The sequence below is a fragment of the Mus musculus genome, chromosome 15 (genome assembly GCF_000001635.26).
Source record: "Mus musculus strain C57BL/6J chromosome 15, GRCm38.p6 C57BL/6J".
Lineage (NCBI taxonomy): Eukaryota > Metazoa > Chordata > Mammalia > Rodentia > Muridae > Mus > Mus musculus.
The window spans coordinates 66,379,068-66,400,606 of NC_000081.6; the positions used below are offsets into that span (position 1 = coordinate 66,379,068).

General features: G+C 40.2%; 1 protein-coding gene across 2 annotated transcripts in view; it reads right to left on the reverse strand.

Moving 5' to 3' along the window:
- Positions 1–790: 790 nt before the first annotated feature.
- The window catches only part of Lrrc6 (leucine rich repeat containing 6 (testis)), a 121,064-nt gene continuing 100,315 nt past the window's right edge, over positions 791–21,539 (reverse strand). For both annotated transcript variants that reach the window (XM_030248662.1, NM_019457.2), the window contains exons 11-12: positions 17,914–17,999; positions 791–1,504 (exon numbers count right to left, since the gene is read on the reverse strand). In XM_030248662.1, the coding sequence (XP_030104522.1) occupies positions 1,327–1,504; positions 17,914–17,999 (264 nt within the window). In that variant the 3' untranslated portion in view covers positions 791–1,326. The remainder of the gene's footprint in view (positions 1,505–17,913; positions 18,000–21,539) is intronic.

Consider the following 21,539-nt stretch of genomic DNA (forward strand, 5'->3'; position numbering starts at 1 on the left):
TTCCTCCATTGTTCTTGCTTCCCAGTTCCTGCCTTGAATTCTTGCCCTGTGATGGATTATGACCAAGAAGTGTAAGGCCAAATAAACCCCTTTCTTTTGCAAGTTTTTGTTATGATGAGTGTAACAGCCACTTGATTCAAGGACTGAATGAACTATTATGTTATATTGCTAGCATGGACAATTTGTTGTCTGGGGTTTGCCAACTTACTTTGTAGTTGTGACTTCTGATCCATCTGTGCTGAGAGCTGGGTTTGGAATTGTGAGATCTTACCTAATTTTCTCTGCATCGTTTGTGACTGTAAAACCGAATGTCACAATGATTAGATTACGATATACCTGTGGCAGAGGCTACAGAGATGGTTCGGTTGTTATGAGCACGTGCTGATCTCTGTATTATTTCTCTGTTCCTGTAATAAAACAGCATGGCCAAGGCAACTTAGAGAAGAAAGGGTTTATGTGCCTTACAGTTCCAGAGGGATAATAGCACAGGGTGGCATAACATCAGAAAGCTGGAGCAACAACCAAGACCTCAAATCTCAAAATGCAAGCAGAAAGCAGAGAAAGAGCAACTGAAGAGAACATATGGATTTTAAAATCTCAAAGCAGTCACAAGATGTCTCCACTTTGGCCACACCTCATAAAGAAAGAAGAAAAGTAATGGGGTGAGCAAGCAAGGGGATGTCAGTGTGGCCTTGTGTAAGGTGAGTTGCATGGCTGGCCTTGAGAATAACCTATGAGGCAATCATTACTATCAGCATAGTACAAATGAAGTCACCCCACCCTGAGGAAATCAAGGACCAGCTGAAAGTCTTTATTCAGTGACTCAGCAGGAATCTAAATACAGGAAATCTAATGTCAAAGTTCTTATTCTTGCCATTACATCATGCCACTAGAGAAAGCAGAAACGTGAGAAGAAAAATAAAAAAATACTATTTAAAATCATGTCAGGGCATTTTCGTTCGACCTGAGAGTACAGTTTTAACTTCTGAGTTTGAACAATTTGCTAAAGACCTTTTCCATATAACACAATCTATTGCATAAGTGAAGACTAAATGACTTATTCTTAATGTTGAATGTCGTAGTTCTATTAAATTACTTCACATTTTCAAGCTCGAAGTTCAATTATAGATGAGTGATAAGTTATAGCATATTTAAGGTATGCAATTTAATTGTAAACTCAAATATATTACAATGCATGGAAAGCATTATAGCATCAGGTAAAAATGATAATGAACTATGTTTACTCCATGAATGACACATAGCCACTGTCAACACCAAGCAACATGAGTCTGTGGGTCAGGGTCAATGACAACACAGCCTCCTATTTCAAATTAGTGGAGGCACTTCTGGGTTATCCTCAAAGTCTGGATCTTCCTCACTGGGTTCATCTCGGGGTTGAGATTCCATTCTTTTGGGTCTGTGTCTTTTCTCTTGTACTATGGTAGACACATCAGGGCAAGAATGCTTGCTGGGGTCAACTTCCAATCTTTCTATCTGCTTTTTTCTACAACAGAACAAGACAAGTAGGAAATAATGTTACATTGTTTAAAATTAAGCTTCAAAGAAAGTAAACCCATATATTCATTCAGTGAATGCTTCGCGCATGGTGTCTATATGGCATAGAGATTGCAAAGAAACACTGTCCTTGGTTTCAATAATTATAATGAATTCTAGAAATAAGATTTTTACCCATGGAAGAAAAACTAGCAATCAGGGCTGTGCTACTATTATATAGGCAGCAGGAGATGCAGAATTTGAGAAGCTCTCTTAACTAGGAAATTAAAAAGCAGAGTCACAGGCCAGGATCAACAGAACTCTAGCCAAGTGTAAGTCCTGAGCTTTGTTATGGTGGAGATATTTAGACAAGTTCAGGTACACAATAAAGCTCAGCCCACAGCTTCCGTTAGCACAGGTACTTGCTCCTACTGCCCATGCCCAATACTTCCAGAGGTGGTATGATTGCAGAGGACCAGTGAGAGACTCCATTGTCAAAAACTCCCAGTGTTTCGATGAACTCTGTTCATGACACACATTCCTGTGTTCCTTTAACAGCAATTTTTATTCGTTGCACCTAGACTCCAGACCAGTGACCTACACATTTCTACCCCCCCCCCCGCCCTCGCCCAATGATTCCTCATGTATCCAGACATATTGTTTTGTAATCACTGCACAATTCATTCATTGATCCACTTAACAGACACAGGTCAAATGCCTCTCTGATCCTGGAACCACAGTAGACTGAGGACAGACACCGTGCATTATAAAATGCCAGATTTCTCGTCATAGTGCAGTACAATGTGAGAACATGGAATTTATTAAAGCATCGTGGAAATCTATCTCTATCATACTGGTCTGTTTTCAGAGAATGCTGACATCCTCAAGGCTGAAATTTTGCATTTTTAAATGTTCTCCCTTGACATCCAGTTGTATTTGAATAAATGATTATTTTGTAAGTGAAAAAAGTATTATCCTTCTTAGGAGAAATAATGGATTTATATAAGAAATTGTCTTGGCTTTATGGAGGAGTTACAAAGTGACATCCTTAGGTGAAATGTGTCCAGCAGATACTGTCTGTTGGGATGTGGAAAATCTATTCTTGGGAATATAGTGCTTGAAATCTCCTCCTTATTCTTAGACTCTGCTCAGCCCTTCTGGACATTTGAACTAATTCCTCTCAGTGTTTTGAATAATATCCATGGACTTGTTGAGGAAGAATACCAAGCATATAAATACTATGCATTCCGTAGTCCAGCCTGTGGGCTGTAAATAAACTCTGTATGCTGGGGTGCAGGAACGTAGGCAAGAATGGACTTGCCTGTGCAAACAAGTGACCCAGGTAGCATCTGAAGAAGGGGAAACCAGTACTCAGATAAACAGCGATTGTAGAAAGATGAGACCTAGCTACACCTTCCCCTCAGAATTAACTATAGGTATATAAAGACTTGAAAGACTGGGGCTGGCTTCCCTCCATCTCTTTAATGACATGTAACTTCCTTGAAAGTCAGGATTCACACTGTGCCAGCAGCAGGTATGGACAGCATACTGTGTGCTTTCCTCCTGGGAGGAGAATTTTAGCATGTTCTAGACCCCCAGTGAAAATTTCAAGTATGGAGGTTCTAATGAGGAAAAGACTCTTAAAAGCTTGCCCCTACATCTTCCGCACAAACCCAGCAGAGGGTCCCAAGGTCCTCAGAGAACTCTCCGTGCCACAGGTGCCCTAGCACACCCAGGATCTTGAAATCACTGGTGAGTGGAAGCAACATCTGTTCCAAAAAATCCTGGAGCGTCCTGTGCCAGCAGGAACAGGGACAAAGGAACCCTGCCCAACCAGAGGCTGGGATTCCGTCTGGTGGCTCCAGCCCCACAAATCTTGGGCACGAACTTGGCAGACCGTAGCACACCCAGGATCTTAGAATCAATGAGACCAGCCTACACAAATGAGCACATGGGTGGCAAAAGCAACAGAGTTTTTTGGACAGGGTCCCTTCTGGCCTTCATCTGCAGCCAGGAGGCAGAGCTAAGACCCAGACCTCTGGGCACCTTCCTTGCCAGAAAAGAGTTGGCCTCCAGGGAGGGCTCTGACCCCTGGAGTCAGGAGGTGGATCTGAGCTCCAGACTTCTGTGTACCTTCCCTGCAAGAGGAGAGCTTGCCTACAGAGAGTGCTCTGACCACTGGGACTCAGGAGAGAGTTGGACTCCCGGGAGTGCTGACAGAGGCTAACAGAATCACGGGAGGAACAAGCTCCAGCCAGAGACAGCTAAAACATCTAACACCAGAGATTACCAGATGTCGAAAGTCAAATGTAAGAATCTTACTAACTGAAACCAAGACCACTGGGTGTCATCAGAACCCAGTATGCCCTCCACAGCCAGTCATGCATACCCCAACACACCCGAAAAGCAAGACACAGATTTAAAATCATATCTCATGATGCTGGTAGAGGATTTTAAAGGCATGAATAGCTCACGTAAAGAAATACAGGAGAACACTGATAAAGGAGGAGTCCTTAAAGAATTACAAGAAAACACTGCTAAACAGATAGAAGTCCTTAAAGAGGAAACATAAAAACCCCTTAAAGAGTTATAGGAAAACACTAGCAAACAGGTGAAGAAATTGAACAAAACCATCCAGGACCTAAAAATTGAAGTAGAAACAATAAAGAAATCACAAAGGGAGACAACTCTGGAGACAGAAATTCTAGGAAAGAAATCAGGAACCATAGATGCGAGCATCGGCAGCAGAATACAACAGATGGAAGAAAGAATTTCAGGTGCAAAAGATTCCATAGAAAACACAGACACAATAATCAAAGAAAATGAAAAATGCAAAAAGATAGAATTCAAAACATCCAGGAAATCCAGGACACAATGAGAAGACCAAACCTAAGATTAATAGGTATAGATGAGAATGAAGATTTTCAACTTAAAGGGCCAGCAAATATTTTCAACAAAATTATAGAAGAAAACTTCTATGACCTAAAGAAAGAGATGCCCATGAACATACAAGAAGCCTACAGAATTCCAAATAGACTGGACGAGAAGAGAAATTCCTCCTGACACATAATAATCAGAACAAAAAATGCACTAAATAAAGATAGAATATTAAAAGCAGTAAGGGAAAAAGGTCAAGTAACATATAAAGGCAAGCCTATCAGAATTACACCAGACTTCTAACCAGAGAATATAAAAGCCAGAAGATCGTGGACAGATGTTATACAGACCCTAAGAGAACACAAATGCCAGCCCAGACTACTATACCCAACAAAACTCTCAATTACCATAGAAACCAAAGTATTCCATGACAAAACCAAATTCACACAATATCTTTCCATGAATCCAGCCCTTCAAAGGATAATAAAAGGAAAACACCAAAACAAGGATAGAAATCACACCCTAGAAAAAGCAAGAAAGTAATCCTTCAACAAACCTAAAAGAAGACAATAGCAAGAAGAGAATCACAACTCTAACAACAAACATTATAGGAAGCAACAATTACTTTTCCTTAATATCTCTTAATATCAATGGACTCAATTCCTCAATAAAAAGATATAGACTAACATACTGGCTACATAAACAGGACCAAACTTTTTTTTTCCATTTTTTTATTAGGTATTTAGCTCATTTACATTTCCAATGCTATACCAAAAGTCCCCCATACCCACCCAGGACCCAACTTTTTGCTGCTTACAGGAAACCCACCTCAGGGAAAAAGACAGACACTACCTCAGGGTAAAAGGTTGGAAAACAATTTTCCAAGCAAATGGTCAGAAGAAATAAGCTGGAGTAGCCACTCTAATATCGAATAAAATCGACTCCCAACCCAAAGTTATCAAAAAAGACAAGGAGGGGCACTTCATACTCATTAAAGGTAAAATCTTCCAAGAGGAACTCTGAATTCTGAATATCTATGCTCCAAATGCAAAGGCATTCACATCCATTAAAGAAACTATGGTAAACTCAAAGCACATATTGCATCTCACACAATAATAGTGGAAGACTTCAAGCCGGGCATGGTGGCACACTCCAGAGGCAGAGGCATGCAGATTTCTGAGTTCAAGGCCAGCCTGGTCTACAGAGTGAGTTCCAGGACAGCCAGGGCTATGCAGAGAAAACCTGTCTCAAAAAACCAAACCAAAACAAAAAAATAGTGGCAGATTTCAACACCTCACCTGACAGATCCTGGAAACAGAAACTAAACCGAGACACATTGAAACTAACAGAAGTTATGAAAGAAATGTACTTAACATATATCTGCAGAACATTTTACCCTAAAACAAAAGGATATACCGTCTTCTCAGAACCTCATGGCACCTTCTCCAAAATCGACCATATAATTGGTCACAAAACAGGCCTCAACAGATACAAAAATATTGAAATTATCCCATACATTCCTATCTGATCACCACAGACTAAGGCCAATCTTCAATAACAACATAAATAATAGAAAGCCCAAATTCACATGGAAGCTAAAGAACACTCTACTCAATGAAACCTTGGTCAAGGAAGAAATAAAGAAAGAAATTAAAGCCTTTTTAGAGTTTAATGAAAATGAAGCCACAACATACCCACACTTATGGGACACAATGAAAGCAGTCCTAAGAGGAAAGAGTCCTAAGAGGAGCAGCCTGATAGCACACCTAAAAGCTCTAGAAAAAAAGGAAGCAAATTCACCCAAGAGTTGTACTGGGCAGGAAGTAATCAAACTCAGGGCTGAAATCAACCAAGTGGAAACAAAAAGAACTATTCAAAGAATCAAACAAAACAGGAGCTGGTTCTTTGAGAAAATCAACAAGATAGATAAACCCTTAGCCAGATTAACTAGAGGGCACAGGGACAGTATCCTAATTAATAAAATCAGAAATGAAAAGGGAGACATAATAACAGAAACTGAGGAAATCCAAAACATCATCAGATCCTACTACAAAAGGCTATACTCAACAAAACTGAAAAACATGGATGAAATGGACAAATTTCTATACAGATACCGGGGTACCAAAGTTAAATCAAGATCAGATTAATGCCCTAAACAGTCCCATATCCCCTAAAGAAATAGAAGCAGTCATTAATAGTTTCCCAACAACAACAACAACAACAAAAAGCCCAGGACCAGAAGGGTTTAGTGCAGAGTTCTCTCAGACCTTCAAAAAAGACCTAATTCCAATTATTCTCAAACTATTCCACAAAATAGAAACAGAAGATACTCTACCCAATTCATTCTATGAAGCCACAAGTACTCTGATACCTAAACTACATAAAGACCCAACAAAGATAGAGAACTTCAGGCCAATTTCCCTTACGAATATCGATGCAAAAATACTCAATAAAATTCTCGCTAACTGAATCCAAGAACACATCAAAACAAATATATATCATGGTCAAGTAGGCTTCATTCCAGGGATGCAGGTATGATTTAACATATGGAAATCCATCAAGGTAATCCACTATATAAACAAACTCAAAGACAAAAACCACAAGATCATCTCGTTAGATGCTGAGAAAGCATTTGACCAAAAAAAAAAAAAAAAAAAAACACCCATTCATGATAAAAGTCTTGGAAAGACCAGGAATTCAAGGCCTATACCGAAACATAATAAAACAATATACAGCAAACCAGTAGCCAACATCAAAGTAAATGGTGAGAAGCTGGAAGCAATCCCACTAAAATCAGGAACTAGACAAGGCTGCCAACTTTCCCCCTACCTATTCAATATAGTACTTGAAGTCCTAGCCAGAGCAATTAGACAACAAAAGGAAGTCAAGGGGATACAAATTGGAAATAAAAAGGCAAAATATCACATTTGCAGATGATATTATATATTTGTGACCCTAAAAATTCCACCAGAAAACTCCTAAATCTGATAAAAAGCTTCAGTACAGTTGCTGGATATAAAATTAACTCAAACAAGTCAATGGCCTTTCTCTACACAAAGGATAAACAGGCTGAGAAAGAAATTAGGGAAACAACACCCTTCACAATAGTCACAAATAATATAAAATACCTTGGTGTGACTCGACCTAAGGAAGTCAAAGATCTGGTTGATAAGAACTGCAAGTCTCTGAAGAAAGACATGAAAGAAGATCTCAGAAGATGGAAAGATCTCCCATGCTCATGGATTGGCAGGATTAATATAGTCAAAATGCCTATCTTGCCGAAAGCAATCTACAGAGTCAATGCAATCCCCATCAAAATTTCAACTCAATTCTTCACCAAGTTAGAAAGGGCAATTTTCAAATTCATCTGGAATAGCAAAAAACCTAGGATAGCAAAAACCCTTCTCAGTGATAAAAGAACTGCTGGTGGAATCACCATGCCTGACCTAAAGCTGTAATACAGAGCAATTGTGATAAACACTGCATAGTAGTAGTACAGCGACATATAGGTAGACCAATGGAATAGAACTGAAGACCCAGAAATGAACCCACACACCTACGGTCACTTGATCTTTGACAAGAGAACTAAAACCATCCAGTGGAAAAAAGACAGCATTTTCAACAAATGGTGCTGGCACAACTGGCGGTTATCATAGAAGAATGCGAATTGATCCATTCCTATCTCCTTGTACTAAGGTCAAGTCTAAGTGGATCAAGGAACTCCACATTAAACCAGAGACACTGAAACTTATTGAGGAGAAAGTGGGGAAAAGCCTCGAAGATATGGGCACAGGGGAAAAATTCCTGAATAGAACAACAATGGCTTGTGCTGTAAGATCGAGAATTGACAAATGGGACCTCATGAAATTGCGAAGCTTCTATAAGGCGAAAGACACCATCAATAAGACAACAAGGCCACCAACAGATTGGGAAAGGATCTTTACCTATCCTAAATCAGATAGGGGACTAATATCCAATATATATAAAGAACTCAAGAAGGTGGACTCCAGAAAATCATATAACCCCACTAAAAAATGGGGCTCGGAGCTAAACAAAGAATTCTCACCTGAGGAATACCGAATGGCTGAGAAGCACCTGAAAAAAAAATGTTCAGCATCCTTAATCATCAGGGAAATGTAAATCAAAGCAACCCCGAGATTCCATCTCACACCAGTCAGAATGGCTAAGATCAAAAATTCAGGTGACAACAGATGCTGGTGAGGATGTGGAGAAAGAGGAACACTCCTCCATTGTTGGTGGGATTGAAAGCTTGTACAACCACTCTGGAAATCAGTGTGGCAGTTCCTCAGAAAATTGGACATACATTGTACTACCGGAGGATCCCGAAATACCTCGCCTGGGCATATATCCAGAAGATGTTCCAACTGGTAATAAGAAAACATGCTCTTGTGAAGATTATATGCCCCAATAAAGGGGAATGCCAGGGCCAGGAATTTGGAGTGGGTGGGTTGGGGAGCAGGGTGGGGGGAGTGTATAGGGGACTTTGGGGACAGCATTTGACATGTAAATGAAGAAAATATCTAATGAAAAAATTGTTTTGTTTTGTTTTGTTTTTTTAAAAAAAAGCTTGCCCCTAGTTATCTTCAGACGTCCTTTTGGCTGATGCTGCTTTTGGTTTTTTTTTTTTTTTCTGTAATAAATATTAACAATGAGTACAATTGTTCTGAGCCCTATATTCTTAAAAACCATGAGCCTGGGTCCCTCATGGAGATGCTAGCCACTGCCTCCCTATGCAAGCCTTTGATATTCCCTTTAAGTCCTCAGCTGACCGCCACTGCTGACACCTTCTGAAGCAGCCAAACAGGAGATGTCAGTCAAACCTCAGAGATAAACAATCAAGGATGGAGAACAAGTCCAAGTGTATAACCTTAGCAATGCATATACTGTCACTCAGAGAAAAGAAGGCACAGTCAGCAGCTTTTTATCCTCAGACTTTGCTTCTAAAGACTCCATCAAAAAGACCTTCAGATCAGAATTAGTCATCTCCTTTTTTTTTTTTTTTAAGCCATCCCTGGTTATACCCACAACTTATCTTTAAAGCTGAATTAGTGACAGCATACACCAAGTACTGTCCAGGCCAAATTATCTCATAGCTGTGAAGTAGACAAAGCACTCAGACATTTCTGCTGGAGAACCATGTGGAAAAGAGGGCAAAGTTCAAGGACATTACTCCAAAGGTGAGAGTAGGTCATTTAGTTCAGTGTGATCGTCACTGCACTTCCTTCAGGCACCTTGTGCTATGGTCAGTACTCTTAAACTTAAAGACAAAACATAACTTGTGCCCACAATCTAAGGAAGAAGGCACAGATAATGGTGCTGTGCCCCGGGCTACTTGGCAAGATCTCTGGTGCTGGCACCTTCCATGCTGCTGAAGTACCAAGGAGTAAACAGAAGGAGTAAACAGAAAATGGCTGGACAGTGGGAGCTATGGAGGAAAGGGCATTGATACTCTGTGAACTTAAGTTTTGTAGTTAGAACACAAAGTAATGTAATGCGTTTCACTGTGATATGTATATATGTATATATATATATGTATATGTATATATGTATATATATACATATACATATATATATATATATATACACACATATGTACACACATATACATTTATCATTATACTATGCTCTTATTTTACCCCTCCTTCATTTCCTTTCTGGCTGATTCTCCTGCACTCTCCAAATAGTCTTTCCTTCTGCTTCATGTTATATAACATTAGTTTATCTACTTTCATGTAACATACACAGTGCATGTAATATTTATCTTACCCTGGATAATTTCTCTTAACATTATGATCTCCATTTTTATGCATTTTCCTACAAGTGTCATAATTTCATGACTCCAAACTGATAAATAAAATTCTATTTTACGTATATATTCTATTTTATACACACACAAAACCACACTTTTAAACACTCTTCTGCTGGCTTCAAGGCAGGTTCCTCTCATCCTCTCATTGCTACAGTGAAAGGGATCTTGATCATCGCTCTCTTCTACAAAATCTCAAACTGATCCACTATATTGATGACATGCTGATTATACCAAGTAATTGGAAGGTCGCAGCCACTCTGGACTTGTTGGTAGCACATATGCACATCAGAGGATAGTTAATCCAACCAAATTTTAAGGGCTTTCTACCTTAGTGAAATTTTTAGGAGTACATTGGTGTAGCACATACAAATATATTCTTCTAAGGTGAAAGATGAGATATTGCACCTGGCCACTCCCACCACCAAGAAAGAAGAGCAATGTGTGCCTGTTGGATTCTTGGGAAAACACATTCTTGGATGTTTTACTCCAACCCATATACCAAGTGACTCAGAAATTGATGGTTTTGTATGGGATCTGCAATAGGAGTAGGCTCATCAACAAGTCCAGGCTATGATGCAAGCTACTCTACCACTTGGGCCATATGATTGAGCACACCCAATGGTACTTAGTGTGTCAGTGTCAGATAAGGATACTGCTTGGAGCCTTTGGAAGGCCCTACAGGTGAATCACAAAGGAGACCTCAAGGATTTCTGAGGAAAGCTTTACTATCATCCACAGACAATTATTCTCTTCACTGAGACAAATTATTCACGCTAAGGGAAACTGCTTCAGTGTGGCCCAGGAGGGCTGAAATGTTTATCATAAGCTGTCAAACTTACAACACCTTGTGTTTTTAAAGCCTCTGTCTGGAATTTAGGTGACAGACAGCACATAATGGCCTGCTCTGAGCCACCTGTCCTGAAGCATGCATGAAGCCCCCCCAGGACAAGCACCTCTCTGGCCTCTGAGAAGGCAAAAGAATATAAAGCAGATTGGCTATGTATTGCTTAACATCTTGCCTAAGTCCAGTGAGAGCACACACACACACACACACACACACACACACACACACACACAGAAGGGGAGGGCAATATACAAAGCACTCAAGTAAAAAGAGTATTTTGCACTCAATCAAGAGGACCAGTAAAAGCAGAAATAAAAACAGAAACAAAACAAGAAGCAATCAGCTATTAGAATATGAAAGTGTGTATTATACAACCACTACTATATTTAAACTGCCTTGAACTTCATAATAAGATACAAACTTCCCTTTGAGGTGGGCAGTAAGATAAAGATGCTTGACGTCACTTGCTGTATTAGTTACTTCACATAGCTATGACCCATTTTTTTTTTAAATAAGAAAAACTGGCAGAAAAGCTCAGTTAGCAGTGGGTTAAGAGCACATGGCAGAGGCACACTGGTATCAGGAGGGACCAGAAAGCAGAGAGAATGAAATATAAACTAGAAGCTAGGAAAACCTCCAAAGGCCTCCCCTAGTGACCTGCTTCTTCCAGCTCAACTCACCACTCTCTAAAGTTGTACAGCCTCTCACTGAGGAACAAGAGTTGGAAATATAAGCCCGGGTACTTGAGAGATGGTGGCTTTCCAGTTGTAGCACTTGCTGCTTTTGCAGAGGACTTATTTTCAGTTTCCAGATATGATGTGGTAGCTTACAACTATCCTCAATTCCAGTTCTACAGGGCTCACCATCTGGTTTCTGCTGACCACTGGTATACAAGCAATATACTTATATTCTTCCAGGAAAAGCACTCATACACACAAAATAAAATATCTCTTTAACCAATATGAACCTGTAGGAGACATTACAAAATCTAACCATATCATTTCACACTTGGCCTCCCAAAAGCCCATGGTCATGTCAAAAAGCAAAATGCATTTAGTCAAGCTTCAAGATTCTCCAGAGTTGTCAGGCACAGTGATCTGTGCCTGTAACCTTAACAGGGTCTGTGTAGACGAAAACATGTGTCCAAGGATTAGCAGTACAATCCTTAAGTAAGTCTTAAGGAGACACACACTAAAAGTAAAAAGGAGAACTGCGGATGTAGCTCAGTGATAGTCCAGATGTGAAAGGGGCCAGATTCAATCACAAAAGTTTTAACAGCTCTAGCAATACCCACAAACCTAAGTTCATGCTTACTCTCTACTGATACTCAAGGAGATATCTTAGGTGTGAGCCCCTGTAAGATATAAAACAGCATTAGATATTTTTACTATACAATAGCACAGAGCAAAAGTTCCATCCCAAAAGGGAGGAATTCTTCTATGGGATATGGGACCAAAGAGAGACCGAAACCCAACAGAAGAACACGAATTAAATTCTTGTTTGTTTGTTTTTTGTTTGTTTGTTTTTTGATTTTTCAAGTCAGGGTTTCTCTGTATAGCCCTGGCTGTCCTGGAACTCACTCTGTAGATCAGGCTAGCCTCAAACTTAGAAATCCACCTGCCTCCGCCTCCCGAGTGCTGGGATAAAAGGCATTCAATGAGTCACCATTGCCCGGCCAAAAACTAAATCTTGATTGGCATGAATCATGTGAATTCCAAGGGACTGCACAGCTCTAAACATATGGCCTCCTTTGATGGTCCCCATGGTCATGGTAATTTAGATTTTACTATCATAGCTTTATACTTAGATCATTTAAGGACTTCCTGCATGGAATGTGCTAACACACTGCATAGCCATCACAGACTTCCCTGTAAACTTGGTAGAAGCTTCCACAGCTACCCAGAACAACACAAACAATACCACATTTAGCCAAACTATAGTCTCATCTGTAACTATATTCCTTTGGTCTATGTGGAGCCAGAGAATCATGGGATGAAGTGGAGAGCAGGCCTGGAACAAGAGTAAGTTGAGGCATGTTCAAACTCTGGAAATCTTGTCCTGAAATTGCCAGGCTTGTATATCCTGGGGCACATAGCCCTGTGCCCCCACCTTTGCCCTACTGGAGGAAGTCACATTGCCTGGTAGCCTTTCCTCTTATAAGGTCATGTCCAAGATCACCTGGAATTCCTCCTTTTGCAAATAAGGTATCCCCAGCATCCTAGCCCCACTCAATAATATGCACACATTCCAATTGCCCCTACTCATCCTGTAGACATTCAAAGAGCCTTTGTTCCCCCATTAAAATGAGCTGTCTCACTGAGCTGCCTCCTGAGAATCTGTTCTCAACATGCTCATTGCTTCCTGAAGTCTCCTAGCTCCTCGCCATCTCGCTTTGCTTACCCTGTCAGGATCCACTGGTTGTGATCACAAGCAGATCAAATTGCTATGCATTGGGAAGCAGAGCCTGAATAGCAGGAGCCTGGTTTTTTGTCAACTTGGCATCCTATTATCTTTGAATTCAGACTTACTGGAAGTTTCAGAATAAGGCAGATTTTTAAAAATCTTTATCCAAATGTAGCATGAATAATGGTTAGTAGACAAAGTATTTGATTTGTGAATATGGTATTTAGAATTATCATGGAGGTATGTCTCTGGGCATGTCTGTAAGGGACTCTAATTAGGTAGGTTAAATGAGTTAGGAAGGCCCACCTTTTAGTTGGTGCCACTGATTCATGACCTGAGAACAAGCATTCTTTTCCCTCTGCTTCCTGACTTTGGATGCAATTTGACCAGTGGCTTCTTCAAGCTCCTGCTATGGCCACTTCCCTGCCATGATGGCCTTTGCCCTGGAATTTTGAATAAAATTAAACCCATTGTTCCTTAAGTTGCTTTTATCAGATATTTTGTCACATCAATTAGAAAAGTTAATGTATATATACAGGCCTCTAGCCCAATTTCCAGTACAATTCTTGTTCCACCTAAAGCCTTATAAACATATTCTTCATTGTGCTCATTTCTAGTACATCCTGGTATTCCTAATCCCAAACACAATCCATAATCCAGGGCTTTTCAAGCCTACATTTCCAAACTCCTCCAAATTTCACCCATAGACTTGGTTCAAAAGCCATGGATCCACATAGCCAGGTTTTTCTGGTACAAATTTCTGTAGTAATACTATGAACCAAATACCTGATAGAAACAACTTAAAGTGACAAAGGTTTATATTTGTTCACAGTTTCACCCTACCATGATTAAGAATACATGATGATGAAGGTTAGGTCATGGTCACAGGATATGTGACATGGGAAGCTCATATCATGGCAGAACAGAAATCAGAGGATGACAGAAGTTGGTGACAGGCATTACCCCTAGAGACATACCTCTGCCAATTAGGTCATACCTCCTGAAAGTTCCACAGCCTCCAACTCCAAAGTACCATCAGCTACAGATCACATTGGATCTGAAGAGACATTTTAGCTAGAGATCATTAACTTTCCTTATTTAATATTGTAGTGTAATACATAGCAAGGCGTAAAAGAGAAATCATGAGATGAAACTTGTGAAGAAATAAGCACTGTTTGAAGATAAGGAAAATCTAAAAGGAACACACATATAGTAAAAGACTGAGATACTGGGAAGTATCCGTAATATTGTTGGGTGATATTGACAGTACAATAGTGTGACGATAGTAAATGTCACTGAGTTCCACAGTTTCAAAAGGTTGGTTTAAGGTTGGAAATATTTTTCCTCAAAAGAGCAAATTTCAGTGCTGCCTACCAGAAATAGATAATAGGATGTATTTATAATAGTATATGAATATTATACTCCTAAAATTAATAAAACATGAATACACTTATTGAAAAAACTATAAACATTTTGAGACATTAAAGAGACTGTAAAAATGCTAATTCTAGAAGGACTAATCTCCTTAATTGATTTGCATATAGAATTCTAAATATAACCTCTAAAGTGTGGGGGTGGGGAGGGATGGAAGAGAAGACCCAGAGTTAGAGAAAGATAAAGACAGAGATACTGAGAGAATAAGCATGTGCCATAGTTTCAACCCTTAAGTTTCCTGGGCTGGGGCCTGCTGACAATTTCTGAGGTCATCCCACATTCAGACTTTAAAAAGGAATGCAGAGGCGCTGGACTCCTCTTTGGACTTAATCCTTCTGAGGTCAAATAAGTAGAGTCTGAACTTGTCGAGCCTCCTGATTGGTGATGCGATTTTCCCTTACACGTGTGCCTCAGATGCAAAGTCGCACACCTGAGCTGCCTTTACAAGGCTTTGCACTTCCAAAACTGTGAGCTGCATAAGGCTCATCTGTTTATAGTTAGCCTGCTTCTGTTTTTTTTTTCAATGTAGCAATGACAAATGGACTGATATGATTTGCATGTGAAATCAGAAAAGTTGACTTTAAAATTAATGTAGGTACACAAAGAGACAAGAACAGCCAAACTGCTCTTCAAGAAGAAAAGAAGACTTTGGCTAAGAGTTATAAAAACCCATTTTAAAGCTATGCAAGTTGAGGAAATGGAACAGGTACAGTCCAGAAACAGAATCAAGACCTGCATATTCAGATACACGATTTGTGCCTTAATTTCCAACTTTTTGAGACATTGAGACTGGAAAACATACTTTAAACAAAACTCAATTGCTGATAGAGCACACCTATACACAAAAGGCAAGATTATAAAGACCTAGAACACGAGGGTAGAATAAGAGTTCTAGAATAAGGCAAAGAAAGCATCAACCATACAACCATTGTAAATGTCTTACATTTACTAGTAGACAGAGCAGGAAGGCAATGATAATGGATCTGGATTGACTGACCTTGTACTTGTTTTATGATCTTGGATGAATTCCACTTTGCATCTCAGTGAGAGAAGCGTTTTTGTGCAGTGCTATTTTGATAGTGAAAGATTGTTTTGTTGAGGGTCGCAGCACCTGCACTCAGAAATACCTCCACCTTCGAGGAACCTGTGCCATTTTCTCTGCATCATAGTGTGAAGAGCAACACATGTTCACCAGGTGTTTCCCTCTAGCCGTGATGGATAAATCCAACCCCTTCTCTCCCCGACCTGCTCTGTCTATACAGCTTGAGTAGCAGACTGTTCCAGTCAGGAGAAAGGAGAGGTCTCCTCCAGCTCTCCCAGACTATTGCTGCATTGGTGTCCTCTTCTCTAAAGATCAACAACCTGGTCAACCTCCATCCCCATGTGCAGCTGCAATTGACAGCTGTTTAGTTAATAGAGGCATTAGAAGAACTCCTCAGCTGGGACTCTGCAAAAGCTATAAAGAAATACGCGCTGGTGTCCACGGGCAGGGGTTGAATCCTGGGGAAGGCAGAATGGAGGCCTCTGAGGACTCAGTTCTCCTCAACCTACACCTGCAGTCTTTATTTCAACTTACACTTCAGCATCCCAGCTGGGGTTGGTGAACACCACTTGTTCATAGAGATTCTGTCCACTGTTGTTAGGGGAGTCCAGTCAGAAACAATGTACACAAAGAAGAGTCGAGGCGTACACTGACGTTTGTGAGTGAGGAAGGCTCCTGAAACAATCTGCACATAAGCCCTGGATGTGGGCTTGTGAAACGAGTTTACTCCACAATGAAAATGGGAACCACTTTGTAGAAGTACTTTGCTAAGACATCTCCAACTGCCAGCAAATGATGGTAATAATAGTTTTCCTGGGTCTGATAAACACCTCCAAACCAAAGTGATTTGTCTTCCTATCCCACGGTTGCTTCCCAGTTAGTTCAGATTGTTTACATGGCTTGAGGGTGTTAGGGTTGATTATAACTAATATTCACATAAGACATGGTACCCTAGAATCTCTTATCTGTAGTAAAAAACCACCACATTAGGAATTATGAATGGCTTTCCAAGGTTAAAAACACAGAGTCAGTTTTCAGTAGAATTCCATGTCTGTTGTTCAAGCAAATCCAATATTTAAAAATCACTACAAAACCTCCACAGTTGTCTTTGACTACACAAATAGCTGAGGTTTTGTGATGCAAAGCACAAACACAGCTCTTGTGGAGGTATTTTTTATGATGCAATTCAGCATATACATTTGGAGCACAGAGATAAGTTTGCCTCAGTCCAAAATAGATGTTACCATCTGGATGTTAAGAGTCTAGAATTCATGAGAAGTAGGATAGCTCAAGGAACTGAGGTCTAACTCCAGAGCCTGGGAACCAGGAAAGCTTTGGGTAAAGTACCTTTCGTGCTGGAGTGTTTAGGGGAGATTGGCTTTGCCCTGAAGCTTTCCAGGAGGCAGGGACAGGACATTGGAGGAGAAGTTTCTAATACTGTAGAATACTGAAAATGGGTGAGTTTTCCTTTGAGAGAAGGCAGATTCTTCTGGAAAATGAATTCAGATAGAGGCCTAAAGATGACCTCAGTGTCTTAGGACACTACAAAGAGGGCAGTAATCGAGGGTTTTATCTAGAGAACCCAGAAGCTTGGGCGACAAGGGAGTCATGCATGGATGTAACAAGAACCATGTTATGAACTAAACTGTTTCAACAGGCTACACTCAAATCCCCCTTGGAAGTGGGGCTTGAATAGATTAAAGTGGGTACAAAGCAAATGTTCAGCAAATGTCAGCAGTCATGGCTGATATTGTTGGCCTTACTACTGTTTACATAAGCAGTTGGCACCTGCATGGACACAGGTTGAAGTTGTGAGATCAACAGTCTTGAAAGCCAGAGTCTAGGGAGTTGAAACAAACAGGAACATGAATGGTCTGAAGCATTTTCAAGCATTAAATGCTTACACCACCCTGAAAACTGCATCCTGGACAGCACGTAATAATGAAGAGAGCAATGTGATATAGATAAAGACAGGCGCAAACATCATACCTGGGGTTTGTTTGTTCCCTGCTACTAGTTGAGGTGGTTTTCACAGACGTGGGTGTTCGTTGACCTCCTGTGATCATTTCTCCTACCTAAAACAAAAACATGACATGTGTAGAGTGCTGTGTTCTTCCATGATATGCCCTTAAAAAAAAAAAAACAAAAACAAAAACCCAAAGGGAAAAAAGAAAACAAGCAGCAAGGTCTACATGTAATTTTTAAGCTATAAAGCTATAAAAGCTATCTATTTTTTTCTCTCTACGTATTCCATGAAAGAGTCTTAATTTAAGCCTCTTAAACACAACAGTCTTGCAAAACCTCAAGCTAACAAAAGATTGCCAAAGCCAAGCACACAGATTTGGTGAATTAATTTATTCCCAAATGTATTTTATCTGAGAGCCAACAACATGCCAACTGATTAAGGGAAGTGTTGAGGCCGGGATGCTGATTTGAGCAGACCCTGCCTGGGTGTTGCTCCCTAGGAACATGCTGTGCAGAAAGCACCCTAGGAGGGAGTTTCAGCACCCTAATTCCAGTTAGACCTCTTCCTTCTGCTTTGGAATTAGGAGGGAAACAAATTGTGTTCTCAAAGGCCCTTTCTGTATCTGAAAATTCTGTAATTCTATTACTTCTTTTGCACTAACTTCAGTGTTAAGCGTGTTCAGATCTCAACAGACAAATCCACCCAACAAAGGCTGTTTGCAGGCAAAGAGAGGTCATCTAATTTGTGTCCTCAATAAGTGTCTAAGCCCTCTAGTGGAGGAGGAAGAGGACCCACTGCTCCGTATTGGATCCCAGCTGTGCAACAAGCCTAAACTTACTCTTATTATCCTTGTTGCACGCTTTACTTGTGACTCACTTCAGCCCTGAGCAGCATTCCTGTGACAGATTATTTGCAGGCAGATTGGTGCCTTTAAAACCCCCTCTTTGTATTACTTCGGTCAGGTAAACAATTTAGGGTCATTTGTCCTTTTCATTCAAATGTCAGGGAGGGATATCACCTGTCATGCAGCCTCATCATCTCCTTCACAGAAAGAACACTCATTCCGGGACACACCTGCCCGGGAGGAACAGGAGGAAGCCATCATTTTGAAAGCTGACATCTATCACACAGCTGTGACACCCCTGGTCCTAGAATTCTTAGACATGGGACTCAGAGGTCTTGTCACCACCTGGGTCATCTGCTGGCTCACCTAAGCACACTGGACTCACATTTGCATTTGGGTAGGGAGTTGGTGGCCTAGTTTAGCCACAATCCTAAATTTGTCCACCTGGCTGCATAACCAAATTCATACATAGGAAAATAATTTTCTGCCATTTGACTAAGGATTTGGTTTGCCCTCTCCACTGAGCTCAGGGAAGGGTGCTGGGTCAGGCCTTGGTTAAGCCTGCATCATTGCTCAGCTTCTCTCACCTCCCATATCTCCCATTACTGGTATCTTCTCTCCCTTCTCAGGAGTTGATCATTAGATGCGTCTTGATATTTTGCATAGTCATCTACATCTTAGAACCTGCCTTTTGGAGTACAGTGGCACCTTAGCACCTCTTATTTTTAAAATACTTTAATCCTTTTATGTGGAGTTTACATGCATTAAAATATCAGACTTAAAAATAAAATAAAATATCAGCTTTGTTGTTTTATATGCCTTCCCGTTGTAAACACACTAGCAAGAATGAGAACCTATGCATAATTAGAGCCTTAAAATGCTGGCTTCTAACACTGTTATTTGTCACATATTAGGCACACAGATTCTCTGTTTTTGTGGAAATGCAAATAGAGTCACAGATTTGGAACTTTTCTTCACAGAGAATTTGCTGCGCACCAGAATCTAAATGTGCTTCTTATTTTTAAAAGATATTTTCAGCACAGATTGTTTCAGAGACAATTTTAAGTTTAAAAGTTACAAGGAATCAAGACATCAGCCATGAGAAAAAAAATATGGACTCTGGCATTCTGTTAACATGAGAGTCTATCATCACCAGTATTCACTTCAAGCACAGGGAGACCCTGTCCGGTAGAGTATGGATTCAGAGGGCCAGGGTCCTGGCATTCATTTTTCCATGGTCCTATAATTTGGGGGTGTGCTTCCTCTAGTCGGTAATACCCGTTGAGCAGTGTCTTTGTCCCATGTATGTTTAGTAATGACTAATGGAAAAGTTGTAAGGTCCGAAATATGTTCAATAAATTAGATAATGTGAGATTAACAGTTTCTTGAGCCCACAGAGAGAAACATAATCAACTCTCTGAAAATTCAATTCTAGGACAGGCACAGAGGTCCAAATTAACATTTTAATGCTGGTACATTGCGTTAACTCTTGGAGGATTGCTCTGGGGAGCTGGGATAGAACAAGGATGCAGAGATATGGCTCAGTTTTCCACAGAATACTCAAACCCCACCTAAGACTTTTTCTGAGCACTGTTTTTTTCCAACCCTTGCTTGGCTAGAGCCTGAGTTGGGGCAGTAGCCTGAACTCAGATTTTATGTATGGATGCTAATAAAGTATATATGTCTGATTTACTACTAGTAATTGGCACTCACTCTAAGACCCTGTGGCTGAGAAGCAGCTGTAAAGGAGAAACTAAGCTCTTGATTCCCCCTCCGAATTTTTTTTTTTTTACACAGAAACATAGGAACTGCCAATCTATGACTATTTCCAATGCTTAGGAGAATAATTTAATATGACTTCAAATCAATAGTAACTCACATGAATCTGGATAAATAAGCAAGGACAATTCCTATTTTAGTTGAAAACTTGCTTATAAATGAAAAGAATAAACTGATGGGAAGAAATGAAACAGGACATTTGTTGAGGAAAGTCCACAACAATCTGTGGTTAAACACAGAAATCATAAACTCCGAGTCACCAATAATGCTTCAGTGCCGCCTTAAGGAAAGGAATCACAGCATTTGGAGTCAAAAAGCACGCACAAGCCCAGATTTGAATTCTCTGCTTCATTTTCTCAGTGTCATCCATCCTCCCTCCATCCATTTATTGAGCCTCACAAAAAGCACCACATGGGCAAGGGATGAGGGATACTTTCCAGAAATCTTCAACCAGTTTTATCAGTGAACAAACCACTGATGCTAACTGACCCCCAAATGACCCAGAAGACAAAAAGCATTGCAAACATTATTGTTTATCAAGCAATATCCAAATGTCATCTTTAACATTTATGGTGGATAGCCATGTGATAAGATTGCTTTCAATGTCTATTTTTGTCGGTTTCAGCAAATGATTATCACAGCAGGCTGGTATTACTCTGGGTCAGGAGCACAGGCGAGTACATAATTCAAGATTATAGCTATGCCTTGGCTTAGGCTATAAAAGTTGATTACTTGGGAAATCCAAGGTAAACATGGTAGGCTGCTACATGGTTCTCTAAAGGGCAGGTTAAACAAACAGGCTGAGTACGCAGTAGGATGGCAGCCTTAAGTCTTAGGTGACCTTAAGGTCTATTATTAACTCAGCTATCAAGTCCTGCAAGATGCCAGTCTCTTAGATAGAAAGAGATTGGTTTATCGTAATGTATTGCCACTGTAATTAATTATCTACTGTTTCTTACAAATTTGACCCTGCTTCTTAAATATAATGTGCACAAAAATGACAATAAATTTCTCTTGGAGACTTCA